Raw genomic sequence first — 12385 nt, forward strand, 5'->3', positions numbered from 1 at the left:
TGGCTCCAGTGACCATTCCTTGATTTTTGTGCCCCCTGGTGCCAAACACCATGCTCCGGCGTTTAGCACCGGGGCACCCGAATGGAATCCCCCTAGGGTGTGCTGTTCTCCCTTTTGATTCTTCTTGTTCCTGTTTTCAACACTTTGCATGACCAAACTACACGTAAAAAGAAGAAAAACTATAAGAAAATAAAACCAAATAAATCCAAAATAAATTGGAAATCTAAGGATATAGATGATTGGGTTGCCTCCCAACAAGCACTTCTTTAACGTCACTAGCTTGACGGTCAGTTCTGCTAAGTCAGCAGATGAGCAGACCTCTGACGATCAACCTCACCTCCAAGATAGCGCTTTAACCTCTGGCCATTGATAGTGAACCTCCTATTAGATTTTTCTTCTTGGAGCTTTACATGACCATACGACAACACTCTGGTAACCACAAACGGTCCTGACCACCAGAACTTCAGCTTCCCGGGAAAGAGCTTGAGCCTTGAATTAAATAATAAGACTTTTTGGCTTGGCTCAAATGCTCTGGTGGCTATCTTCTTGTCATGCCACACCTTTATCTTCTTTTTATAGAGCTTGGCATGCTCATCAGCTAATTTTCTGAATTCATCAAGCTCATTCAATTGGAGGAGTCTCTTTTCTTTTGTAGCTTTGGCATCAAAGTTTAGGAACTTTGTTGCCTAGTATGCTCTGTACTCCAACTCCACTGGCGAGTGACAGTCCTTGCCAAAGACCAACTGATATGAGAACATGAAAATAGAAGTCTTGAATGCTATCCGATATGCCCATAGAGCATCATCAAACTTCCTAGTCCAGTCCTTCCTTGAAGTACTAACAGTCTTTTCCAGAATCCTCTTGAGTTTTCTATTAGAGACCTCTACTTGTCTGAGGATGATAAGGGGTTACCACATTATGACAGACTCGATACCTCTGAAGAAGTGAATCTAGCTGTTTGTTACAGTAGTGGCTTCCTTCATCACTGATTAGTGTCCTGGGGACACCAAACTGACTGAAAATATATCTCTGAAGAAAGCTCAGCACCACTTTGGCATCATTAGTGGGGAGAGCCACTGCTTTCACCCACTTGGACACATAGTCAACCGCCATCAGAATGTAAGTGTGTGAGTATGAGGGTGGAAAATATCCCATGAAGTCAATATCCCACACGTCAAACAACTCAATCTCCAATATTCCTTACTGTGGCATCTCATGGTTGTTGGAAAGATTTTCAGCTCTTTGGCACTTGTCACAGTTCCTCACAAAATTTCGAGCATCTCTAAAGAGAGTTGGCCAATAAAAACCGCTTTAAAGGACCTTAGTTGTTGTCCTCTCACCACCAAAGTGGCCTCCATACTCGGAACCATGACAATGCCAAAGAATCTACTGTGTTTCTGCATCCGAAACACAACACTGGATAATAATATCTGAGCATCTCTTGAAAAGGTAAAGTTCCTCCCATAAGAAGTACTTGGCATCATTGAGTAGCTTATTAACTTGCTGTTTTGTGTACTCCTCGGGGATGAACCTCATTGTCTTAAAATTTGTAATATTTGCAAACCATGGAGCCCTCTAAATCACAAAGAGTTGCTCATATGAAAAGGTCTTAGTCACAGGAGTGGGTTGTTACATTCCCTCTTTAGGCTCAATCCTGGAAAGATGGTCAGCCACTTGATTCTCTGACCCTTTTCTATCTCTAAACTCAATATCAAACTCCTAAAAAAGGAGCACCCACCTGATAAATCTTGGTTTAGTATCCTGTTTGATTAGAAGGTACTTAAGAGCAGCATGGTCAGTAAAAACAATAACCTTAGAACTAATCAAATAGGACCTAAACTTATCAAAAGCATAAACTACAACTAATAACTCTTAATTTGTAGTTGTGTAATTCTTTTGCGCGTCATTTAGCACATGGCTAGCATAGTAAATGATGTGCACAAGCTTGTCTTGTCTATGTCCCAAGACAGCTCCTATAGCATGATCACTGGCACCACACATCAATTCAAATGGTAAATCCCAATTAGGAGGAGCTATAATGGAAGCAGAGACAAGCTTAGATTTTAGAGTCTCAAAAGCATGCAAATAATTATCATCAAAATAAAAAGGAATGTTCGCAACCAAGAGGTTGCTCAAAGGCTTAGTAATCTTAGAAAAATTCTTTATAAATCTTCTATAAAATCTTGCATGTCCTAAGAAATTCCGGATTGCTTTTGTATTAGTGGGTGGTGGTAATTTTTCAATTACCTCCACCTTAGCTTTATCAACCTTTATTCCTTTACTTGAAATTTGGTGCCCAAGAATAATACCTTTAGTTACCATAAAATGGCATTTTTTTTCAATTCAAAACAAGGATTGTTTCTTGGCACCGTTTGATGACCAAGGAAAGATGTCTCAGGCAAGAATCAAAAGAATTACCAAATACAGAAAAATCATCCATAAATACCTTAATAAACTTTTCAACCATGTCAGAAAATATGGAAAGCATACACCTCTGAAAAGTTGCTGGAGCATTACACAGTCCAAACGACATCCTCCGGTAAGCAAATACACCAAAGAGGCATGTGAATTCCGTCTTCTCTTTGTCTTGAGAGTTCACTACAATCTGATTATAGCCAGAATAACCATCCAAAAAATAATAAAATGCATGTCCAGCTAACCTCTCAAGCATATGAACAATGAAAGGCAAAGGAAAGTGGTTCTTCCTTATTGCTGTGTTAAGCCTCCTGTAATCAACGCACATATGCCACCCCGTGACGGTTCTTGTAGGGATAAGCTCATTCTTCTCATTCTTGACCACTGTCACACCTACTTTCTTGGGAACCACTTGCACCGGACTCACCCATGGTTTGTCAAAAATTGGATAAATTATCTCAGCTTCTCAAAGCTTCATTACTTCTTTTTGGACCACCTCTTTCATGGTTGGATTGAGTCTCCTTTGTGGTTATACTATCGGTTTAGCATCCTCCTCAAGTAAGATCTTGTGCATACACTTAGTCAGACTAATCCGTTTTCAAATCACCAATGGTCCATCCAAGAGCTATTTTATGGCACTTGAGCACTTGTATCAAGGCTTCCTCTTCCTCATGCCTCAGAGAGGAGCTAATAATAACTAGATAAGAATCATGCTCGCCTAAAAACGCATACTTCAAAGAAGGAGGTAAGGGCTTCAACTCAAGCTTCAATGGCTCTTCCTCCTTAAGTGGCATTTTTAGTTCCCTTTCTTTAGGTGGTGAATCATCAATTTTGAGCAAACCATCCTCTGAAGGAGATTTTAAAATACCATTAAGCTCTTCATCTTCAAAAACCTCTTGAATCAATTGGTCAATAAGATCAATTTTCATACATCCCTCATAATCACTAGGATATTGCAGAGCTTCAAGCACATTAAGGACAACCTCTTCTTCATTGACTCTCAAAGTCAACTAACCCTTTTGCACATCAATAGGCTGCGTTTGTTTCTGAGAACAGGACAAGACAAGACATTGAGAACAAGACATAAAGGACAGAGACACAAAATTTTGTGTTCTTGTATCCTGTTTGGTGATAAACTAGAACAAATTATGAAAATATAATTTATTCTCATTTTTTTCATTCAAAAAATTTGAGATTAAAATTTTAATAATAAAAAAATATAATTATAAAAAATTAACAAGAATAATGAAAGAAAAAAATGAAAAATAAGTTGTGTCCCTTGTTAGTGTCTCCGTGTCATTCCTGTCAGGATGGACACAAAATACACTAATTCAGTGTCCCTGGACACATTGTCTCTGTCCATGTCTCCTCTGTCAAACATGATTTTGTGTCTCTGTGTCCTTGTCTCAGTGTCCTATCTCTATAAACAAACGCAGCCTAAGAGCTCCTCCTGTAGCTAAAAAGGGTCTTCCCAAAATAATAGAGACATTCTTATCCTCTTCCATATCCAATATAACAAAATTAGCAGGAAAACTAAAAGGTCCCACTTTTACCAGTAAATTTTCAACAACTCCAAGAGAAAATTTAATTGAACGGTTGATAATTTAAAGAGAAATACGGGTGGGTTTTACCTCATCAATATGGAACTTTCTCATTTAGGAAAGTGACATGAGATTGATGCTTACTCTAAGATCACATAATGTCCTCTAAATAGTAATATCATCAATGGTACAAGGAATTAAGAAGCTTTCCGGATCTTGCATCTTCTCAGGGAGATCCTTCTGAATAATAGCACTACATTTCTTGGTGAACACCACGGTTTCACTTTTCTTCTAATTCCTCTTGTTGGTCAACAATTCCTTCATAAACTTGGCATAAAAAGGCATTTTTTCAAGAGCCTTTGCAAAAGGAATGTTGATTTGAAGCTTCCTGAAGACCTCTAAAAATTTTGAAAATTGCTTGTCTTTGGATGCCTTTTGAAGCCTCTGAGGATATAATATTTTTGGCTTATACTTAGATGTTGGAGACTTTACTGGATATTGCTCAAGATCAACCAGAAAGGGATTGTTTGAATGTTTTAGAGGGGTATCTTCCTCATTGCTTTTAGCCTCCTCCTGAGCTTTTTTTTTTTCAAATGGCTCCTCATTAACCTCTATTTCTGACCCTACAACCCTACCACTTCTTAGATGAATGGCCTTACACCGTTCCTTTGGGTTAGGCACTGTATCACTGGGAAAGGTATTAGGAGGCCTCTCAGGTGCTTGCTTGCTCAAATGAGCCATTTGAATCTCCAAATTTCTAATTGAAGCTCTGGTTCTCTGCATGAAACTATGAGTACTCTTGAGGAGCTCTTCAACTGTAGATTCCAAGTCAGAGGATTTCTGAGAATAAGAAGGTGCTTGATATTATTGAGAGGGCTGAAATTGACGGCTGTTGTTGAAGTTATTTTGATTAAAGTTGCCCTGAGGAGAAGTGTTGTTGTTGAAGTTCGGTTGCTTTTGTGGTTGATTTCCCCACCCAAAATTTGGGTGATTCTTCTACCCCGGATTATAAGTCTTGGAGAAAGGATCATTATTAGGAGATCTAGAGGAATTGCCCATGTAATGGACATGTTCAGGGAGAAATCGACCATAATAATAGTTCTCACCTTGAGGAAAGCCACCACTCATGTTATAAGAAACATCTTGGGTATTAACAGCTGAGAGTTGCAATTCACCCAAGTGTTGAGTAATAGCATTTATCTGTTTAGACATGGCTTTATTTTGAGCAGAAGTGTATCCCAAGCATCAAGTTCCATGAATCCCGTCCTCACGGCGGTTTTCTTAGAAGAATACAAATATTGGTTGTTAGGAACCATCTCAATCAACTCTAGAGCCTCTTCAGTAGTTTTCTTCGTATGAAGGGATCCTCCTGTAGAATTATCCAAAGAGGTCCTAGCGGCCTGAGTAATCCTATCATAGAAAATTTATAACTGGATCCAATCTAAAAACATGTCGGGAGGGCACTTTCTGAGCATAACCTTGTATCTCTCCCAAGCTTCATAGAGAGATTCACCCTCTTATTGCCTGAATTTCTAAACATCAGTCCTCAGCTTGGTCAGTCCCTAAGGTGGAATGAACTTAGTCAGAAATTTGCTAACCACATTATCCCATGTGTTAACCACATTATCCCATGTGTTAAGACTCTCCTTGGGTTGTGTATCAAACCACTACTTGGCTCCGTCCCTTACAACAAATGGGAAGAGCAACAACTAATAAATATTATGATGGACTCCATTAGTATTTACTGTATTACAAATCTGCAGAAAATTAGAGATGAACAAGTTTGGGTCTTCCTGCGGGAGTCTATGAAACTGACATTTTTGTTGCACCAAAGTAATGAGCTAGGGTTTCAACTCAAAATTGTTAGCATTCACAGGTGGCACAACAATACTATTGCCATAGAAGTTAGGATTTGGAGCAGCGTAGGAGCCAAGTGTTCTCCTAGATTGCTCAGGAGCATTGGGAGCATTAGGGATAGCAACATTATTGTTGTTGTTTAGCTCCATAGTGATTTCTTTAGCTTCTTTCCCAAAATTATCCTTGAGATTCTTAGCAGCTCCGTAAGTCCTAGCCTGTTATAAGCATCTTCGTAGAGTCTTCAATCTTAGGATCAAAGTTAAAAAGAGGTTTCTTGTCTCTATTCCTTCTCATAAACAAATAGAAACAAGAAAAGGTAGAAATCTCTATGTCAGAGTAAAGAGAATTCTCAGTGAGATAAATTGAGTAAACAAAATAAAATAAAATGAACTAGAATAAAAGAAAATAATTTTTTTGAAAATTAAAGAAAAAGAAAATAAAATTTTAAAAATTAAAAGAAGGAAAAATAAGAAAATAAAATGAATAAAACAAAGGAAAAATTCTAAGTGGAATTAAAAAATTCAAAGGAAGAAAATTAAAAAAATTAAAGCAAGAAAACGTCAAATCTAGGTAATCAAAGAATGGGTAGTTGTCAATCATAATCAATCCCCGGCAACGGCGCCAAAAATTTGGTGCAGACTTCAAAAACTACAAACTAATAGTTGAGGGTCGTACCAAGTAATACCTCAGATGAGTGAGGGTCGATTCCACGAGGATTAATGGATAAAGCAATAATAGTTGAGTGATTAAGCTAGTTAGACAAGCAAAAAGAAGTATTTTGAGTTCCAATTATCATAAAATAGAAATTAGAGAATTTAAGGAAGCAAACGGTAAACATGTTGTAAGAATTATATGGAAAACTGTTAAAGTTTTGGAGATATTTACTTTTCCGGATTAATAATTCTTACCAAACACTTTAATCATACAAGATTCAAATCATGGAAAACTTTAATTGATTAAACCCTAATTCCTTAGTGATTTAATCTCTTCTAACCTAATCAACTGCTAATTCTTTGGTTACTTAATTTAGATTAAAAGTTTAAGTCTAATTCTAGTTTATTAGCCATACAAACCCTAAGTGCCCAAACATAAGGTGATTATATGTTACGTATCACTTTAAATCCGGTTAATTAGAGAATTATGAGAAATTACTTTCAAACTGTTATTCAAGTGAGTTAACTTTTTCAAGATTTAATAACAATTCTAGTAGAAAGAGAGTTATCTTCCAATATACTCTAATTCCTAGGATGAAGAACGAAAGCAATCCTTGAAATTAAATCAGTGCATTAATCGAAAGCAGAATGACAATAGTATTTATCCATAAAAATAAACAGAGCTCTTAACCTTAACAGAGGATATTTAGTTGCTCATGGCTCAGAGAAAAATCAGGGTTCTAAAAAGTCTGAAAGTGCGAAATGAAGAAGAAGGAGAAGAGAACCCGAAAGGCTGAATCTTTTCCTCTTTTATATCTAACTTAAATGATTTGAAAATAAAATAAAATAATAAATTCTAAAACCTAAAAGATTGTGTTTGTTTTTAAATAAAACAAAAATAAATAAAAAAAACTAAAACTAAAGCTAACGAAGCCTTCCTTGGAGTTCCAAAACGCGCTACTAGTGCTAAACGCCAGGCTCGATATTTAGCGCTGCTGAACAGAGGCTATTTCCATTACTTTCTAGGTGCCTGGCGCTAAACGCTAGGTAGCGGCGTTTAGCGCCACTAGCTTGTGGTTCTAGACACATTTTACGAGGCACCTAGCGCTAAACGCCGAGTCGTGGCATTTAGCACCAGCTTCACAGAGAGCCTGCATGAAGTACGAGGCATCTGGTGCCAAATGCCAGGTAACAGCGTTTAGCTCGACAGCATCAATTTTCTTCCTTTTTCTTCTACATGAACTCTATCAAACTCGCTCGAATATTTTTTGAAAATAATGAAACCATAATGCAAATCAAAGTAGCATCCAAACTAGTCTAAAACACCAAAATTTAATAAAAACTCAATAAATCTATATATAAATTACTAAGAAAATATTGGAAAGATGAAGTCACCAGAGCTGGTGGTAGAGGCTGAGGCAGATGAAGTCGCCAATGCGAAGGTGTAGAGGCCGTTGGCGAAAACGACCCCAACCCGAAGACGTGATTCTTGTATGGCTTAGAGGCGGTCTCGTGCCAAACCCTATCAGGATCTACCACTAAGGCAATGGTGTTGGGATCGTCCCTACCAGGCGGCTAAGATTGCTGAGTCGCATCCTCCAATCTTTGCATGTAGTCCTTCTGTATAACTCACGTTGTGATTAGGATGATAGTTAATTGACTTTAAACCGAATAAATTTCAAAGTTAGAATTGATTGAAACTCACATAATGAGCCGTAGATTGCTCATCAACAAATCTCTCCTTGTTGGCCTTCAACATATGGGTATACTTGAAGGTCTCCGTCAGTGTCGCCTCGCGATCCAACGAATTAGACTACACGTATTGAAACCAACTAATAAAATAAATTGAATAACAATTAATTCAAGTAATAATTAACAAAGATTAACAAATAAATTACATACCAGCTTGCTCTTCATCTTCATGAAAGTCGCCGACCCACCGGTATACTTCGACGACCTCGGTGAAGCCCTGTTAGTTTTGTTCATCAGACAGCGACACTTGAACCCCTCATCAGTACTAAAATAGACGTCCAGTTCCTTCTTAAGATTTGGACGAAGCCAAATCGTGAGGTGGTTGCGCCCCTAACGAACATCCTGCATCATATGCTGAAGTCACCTAGCTATTTGGTGGTTGTAGATCTTTCTAATCAAGATATCATGTTCCTAACCCCATATAAATTTCTCTTGCACAAAGTAATTCAACAACATTAGTTAGTTTAAATAAAATACAGTTAAAATACAGTTAATTCAAAAACATTGGGTTCATACCGCTCACTTCTGAAACCATTGCTCTCTGGTCTCAATAGGAATCTTCGTGTAGTTCAATCATGGGTTGTCGTACATGGACTTAATCACATTGGAGATCTTGTGTGTACATGCATTGTTATTTGGTGAAAACCTATCAATGAAAAACTTAAGATTAAAAAACACATAAAAACACATAAAACTTAAGAAATTCAAAATAGATTGTGGGTAAAAGACATTAAAATAGTATGTATCACGCCTGCATGCCAATGGGCCAAATCCTGATATGTATGACGGGTGGTGATGGAGGGGCATCTGGCTAGGACACATTAGAGGAATCATCCTCCGCGGGCTCTATCGCTAGAGTTGTAGAGGGCAAAGGGAGTGTAGCAAATGGAGCCATGTAGTTCAGGTTTCAGACCATAATGAACTACTGGTCCGTTGCACCCGCCTGTGACATCACAGGGGTTGATGAGGTAGTCGAGGTAGAAGGTGATGATTGAGCAGTCCCTGGGAATCCGGTGGAAACCCTCCCTCTATCACGATCACGAGACCCACTCATTCTACCTCTACTACCTATCATTAATTCTACAAAGAGAATATATTATTAACACTAATAAGCATATATACAACACAAATACTTCAATATTTATATTATTTCAAAAATTTTTTGACATGACCTCCCTTAAAATTGGACATATGCACCTTACAGTTTCCACAAATCTAACCAACTTCAATCCACATCATCAGTCAAAATTCAATTAAATTCACAACATTTCCAGCAGAATATATAAACTTGTTTATACATTAAAAATGCAACATTTTTTTTGAGTTATGCTAAGAAATTTTAGCAAATAATTGTTATTCATGTTCATCCAATCACCATGATGTTTATTTTACAATAAGGACTTCACAATATATTACTTCATTTTTATTTATAATAGTTTCATAATTCCTATGTATTCATATAAATTAACATAAGAGTAAAGTATCATTTTTGTCCCTAACGTTTGGAGTAAGTCCCAAAGTTGTCCCTAACATTTAAATCGTCCTACTTAAGTCCCTAACATTTTAAAATTGACTCAACATTGTCCTACCGTTAGGGATCTGTTAACAGAATTAATAGTGGTACGAAATTGAGACGATTTTAAAATGTTAGCGACTTAAATAGGACAAAAAAAGTTTGGGACAAAAATGATACATAGAAATAAATTTTAATTTATCCTTCAATAATATCAATCTTCTACAGTACATAGTTATTCAATTATTTTTTTAATCACATCTAAGTAAATTACATTTAATCATATTACTTTCATTCTAAATAAATTTTATTTTTTATAATTTTGCTTTTAAAGATTTTTAGTCATCTAAATAAATTTATTTTTTTATAATTTTACTCTTAAAGATTTTTACTCATCATAAAATATTTGTAGAATGACTAGAATCACATTACTTTATTGTATATATATTATTTTTTCCCCACAAATTTATGTATTAGACATTCTACAAATATTTTATGATGAGTAAAATTATAAAAAAATAAATTTATTTAGAATAAAAGTAATGTTATTAAGTGTAATTTACTTAGATATGATTAAAAAATAATTAAATAACTATGTACTGTAAAAATTGATATTATTGAAAGATAAAATTAAAATTTATTTCTATGTATCATTTTTGTCTCCAATGTTTTCATCCTATTTAAGTCTCTAAGGTTTTAAAATCGTCTCAATTTTGTCTCCCTGTCAATTCTGTTAACAGATCCCTAACGGCAGGACAACATTGAGTCAATTGGTTAGGGACGTAAATAGGATGATTTAAACGTTAGAAACAACTTTGGAACTTACCCCAAACGTTAAGGACAAAAATGATACTTTACTCTTAACATAATGAATACCCAAAAATTAAATCTAATCATTTACGTTCTCATTAATTCATAGAAGTTGTTATATTGCATAAATTACAAGACACAAGTACTAGCACATACAACATATGATGATTTAGGTACAATGTATAATTAATACAATTTATATAATATTAATTTTATATCTTCAAATATCATAACCAAGTAAATTAAACTTAATAGCTGAAATAATATTTGATATAGTCACATAAAAAATGCTAATTATTAATTATTTAGGCTTTAACAAGGAAATTTATTTTTAATGGCCTAAACCCACCCAACGCTGAACGTGAAATCTCTACCCTAATTAACATTGCATTCTTCTAAGGCATGCAATTAATATATGATAACCAATGATAACCAATTTTACTTATTAACTACAAATTAACATATAACGAACAAAATCCTAAATTAACTTAAACAAAAAAAGAGTGATCATGGAACCTGAGTTTCGAACAAAGGAAGAAGAACTCAGGGGAGAGAGATGCAGTGGCAATGATAGCCACTGCTGGTGGAGCGCTGCGGCAATGCTGGGAAGTGATGGTGAAACATGAACAGAGAGGGAGAAAAGGAGTCGCGGCTAACAGGGAGGGGGAGATGAGGAACGGGCTGGTTTTGGTGAAGGGGAGAGGAGACGGCGACAACGGCGGGAACAATGGAGCGGCGAGAAGAGTAGAGGGTTAGAAAGAGAGAGAGAGAGAGAGAGAGAGAGAGAGAGAGAGAGAGAGAGAGAGAGAGAGAGTGTGTGTGTGTGTGGGAGAAGAGAGGTTAGAAAGAGAGGGGATTTCGAAATAAAGGGGAAGAAGGTTTAGACGCTTCGAATTTTAGGGCTCGTTACCATTGGATTTACCAGCAAATTTTAGGGCTCGTTCCACCTCCAATGTCGCTGTTCATCACCATAACAACGTCGCTGGCGATGTGCAAGAAATATCCCTCGTGCGTCGAATACACTATTTTTGCCTCCAAGCGTAGCTTCTCACAAATTCGGATGTTCCTTTTCAACGATTTTGAATTTTTTTGATAAATTTTGGATGTCTTTTTTCAATGATTTTAGATCTTAGGTTTTGAATATTTCTTTGGTTAGGTTTTAAATATTCGTTTTCAATGATTTTAGATTTTTTTTGTTGGATTTTAGATGTTCTTTTATTATAAAGTTGGCTGGTTTATTAAAAAGTTAGTTAGAGAAGGTGTTAGTTATCTACATTTTTTTCTCTTTAATAAATAGAGGATTGTCAACAACAGTATGTTCTGGCTTCTTGCTAGTCAAAGGAATTGAAGATGGTTGATGACACATCATCTTAAACGGTTTTAGGATTTTTTTTATTTATTTTCTTAGGTTTTTAACGAAATTTCTTATGTTTTCTAATGAAATTTAATAAATAATCAAATATTTGGAGTTGAAAAAGTGTTGTGTTTTCAATCTCAAAACACACAAAAATTAAAGCTTTTTTACAAGAAAAACACAAAGATAGCAAAAGTGTGCCCTAAGGACACCCAAAACTCAAAATTGCATGGCCGCCGGCGGCCATGCTTATACGCCCGGCGTACAAGTTTTCAGCTCTGACCTCTTCACACTCAAGTAGACATAACTTGAGTTATAGATGTCCAAATGAGACAGTTTTAGTTGTGTTAGATAACTAATATCTATATCTTCAAAATGATATGTATATGTCTATAATGGACATTTAGTTTAAGTCACACACCACTACCATCTTTTTGACGCAAGAAATTAGCGCCCAAGGTCCGCCTGGTGGATAGCACCCCACGCTTGG

The 12385-nt window shown here is 36.2% G+C and overlaps 1 protein-coding gene across 1 annotated transcript; it reads right to left on the bottom strand.

Annotated features, from left to right (window-relative positions):
• Nucleotides 1–686: 686 nt before the first annotated feature.
• Nucleotides 687–1113, bottom strand: LOC140176070 (uncharacterized). The gene is made up of 2 exons (XM_072205930.1): nt 935–1113; nt 687–891 (listed from the first exon to the last, which is right to left on the bottom strand). Exons 1-2 carry the CDS (start codon nt 1111–1113, stop codon nt 687–689), a joined length of 384 nt encoding a protein of 127 aa, XP_072062031.1.
• Nucleotides 1114–12385: the final 11272 nt, after the last annotated feature.

The sequence above is a fragment of the Arachis hypogaea genome, chromosome 11, assembly GCF_003086295.3.
Source record: "Arachis hypogaea cultivar Tifrunner chromosome 11, arahy.Tifrunner.gnm2.J5K5, whole genome shotgun sequence".
In the NCBI taxonomy this organism is placed as follows: domain Eukaryota; kingdom Viridiplantae; phylum Streptophyta; class Magnoliopsida; order Fabales; family Fabaceae; genus Arachis; species Arachis hypogaea.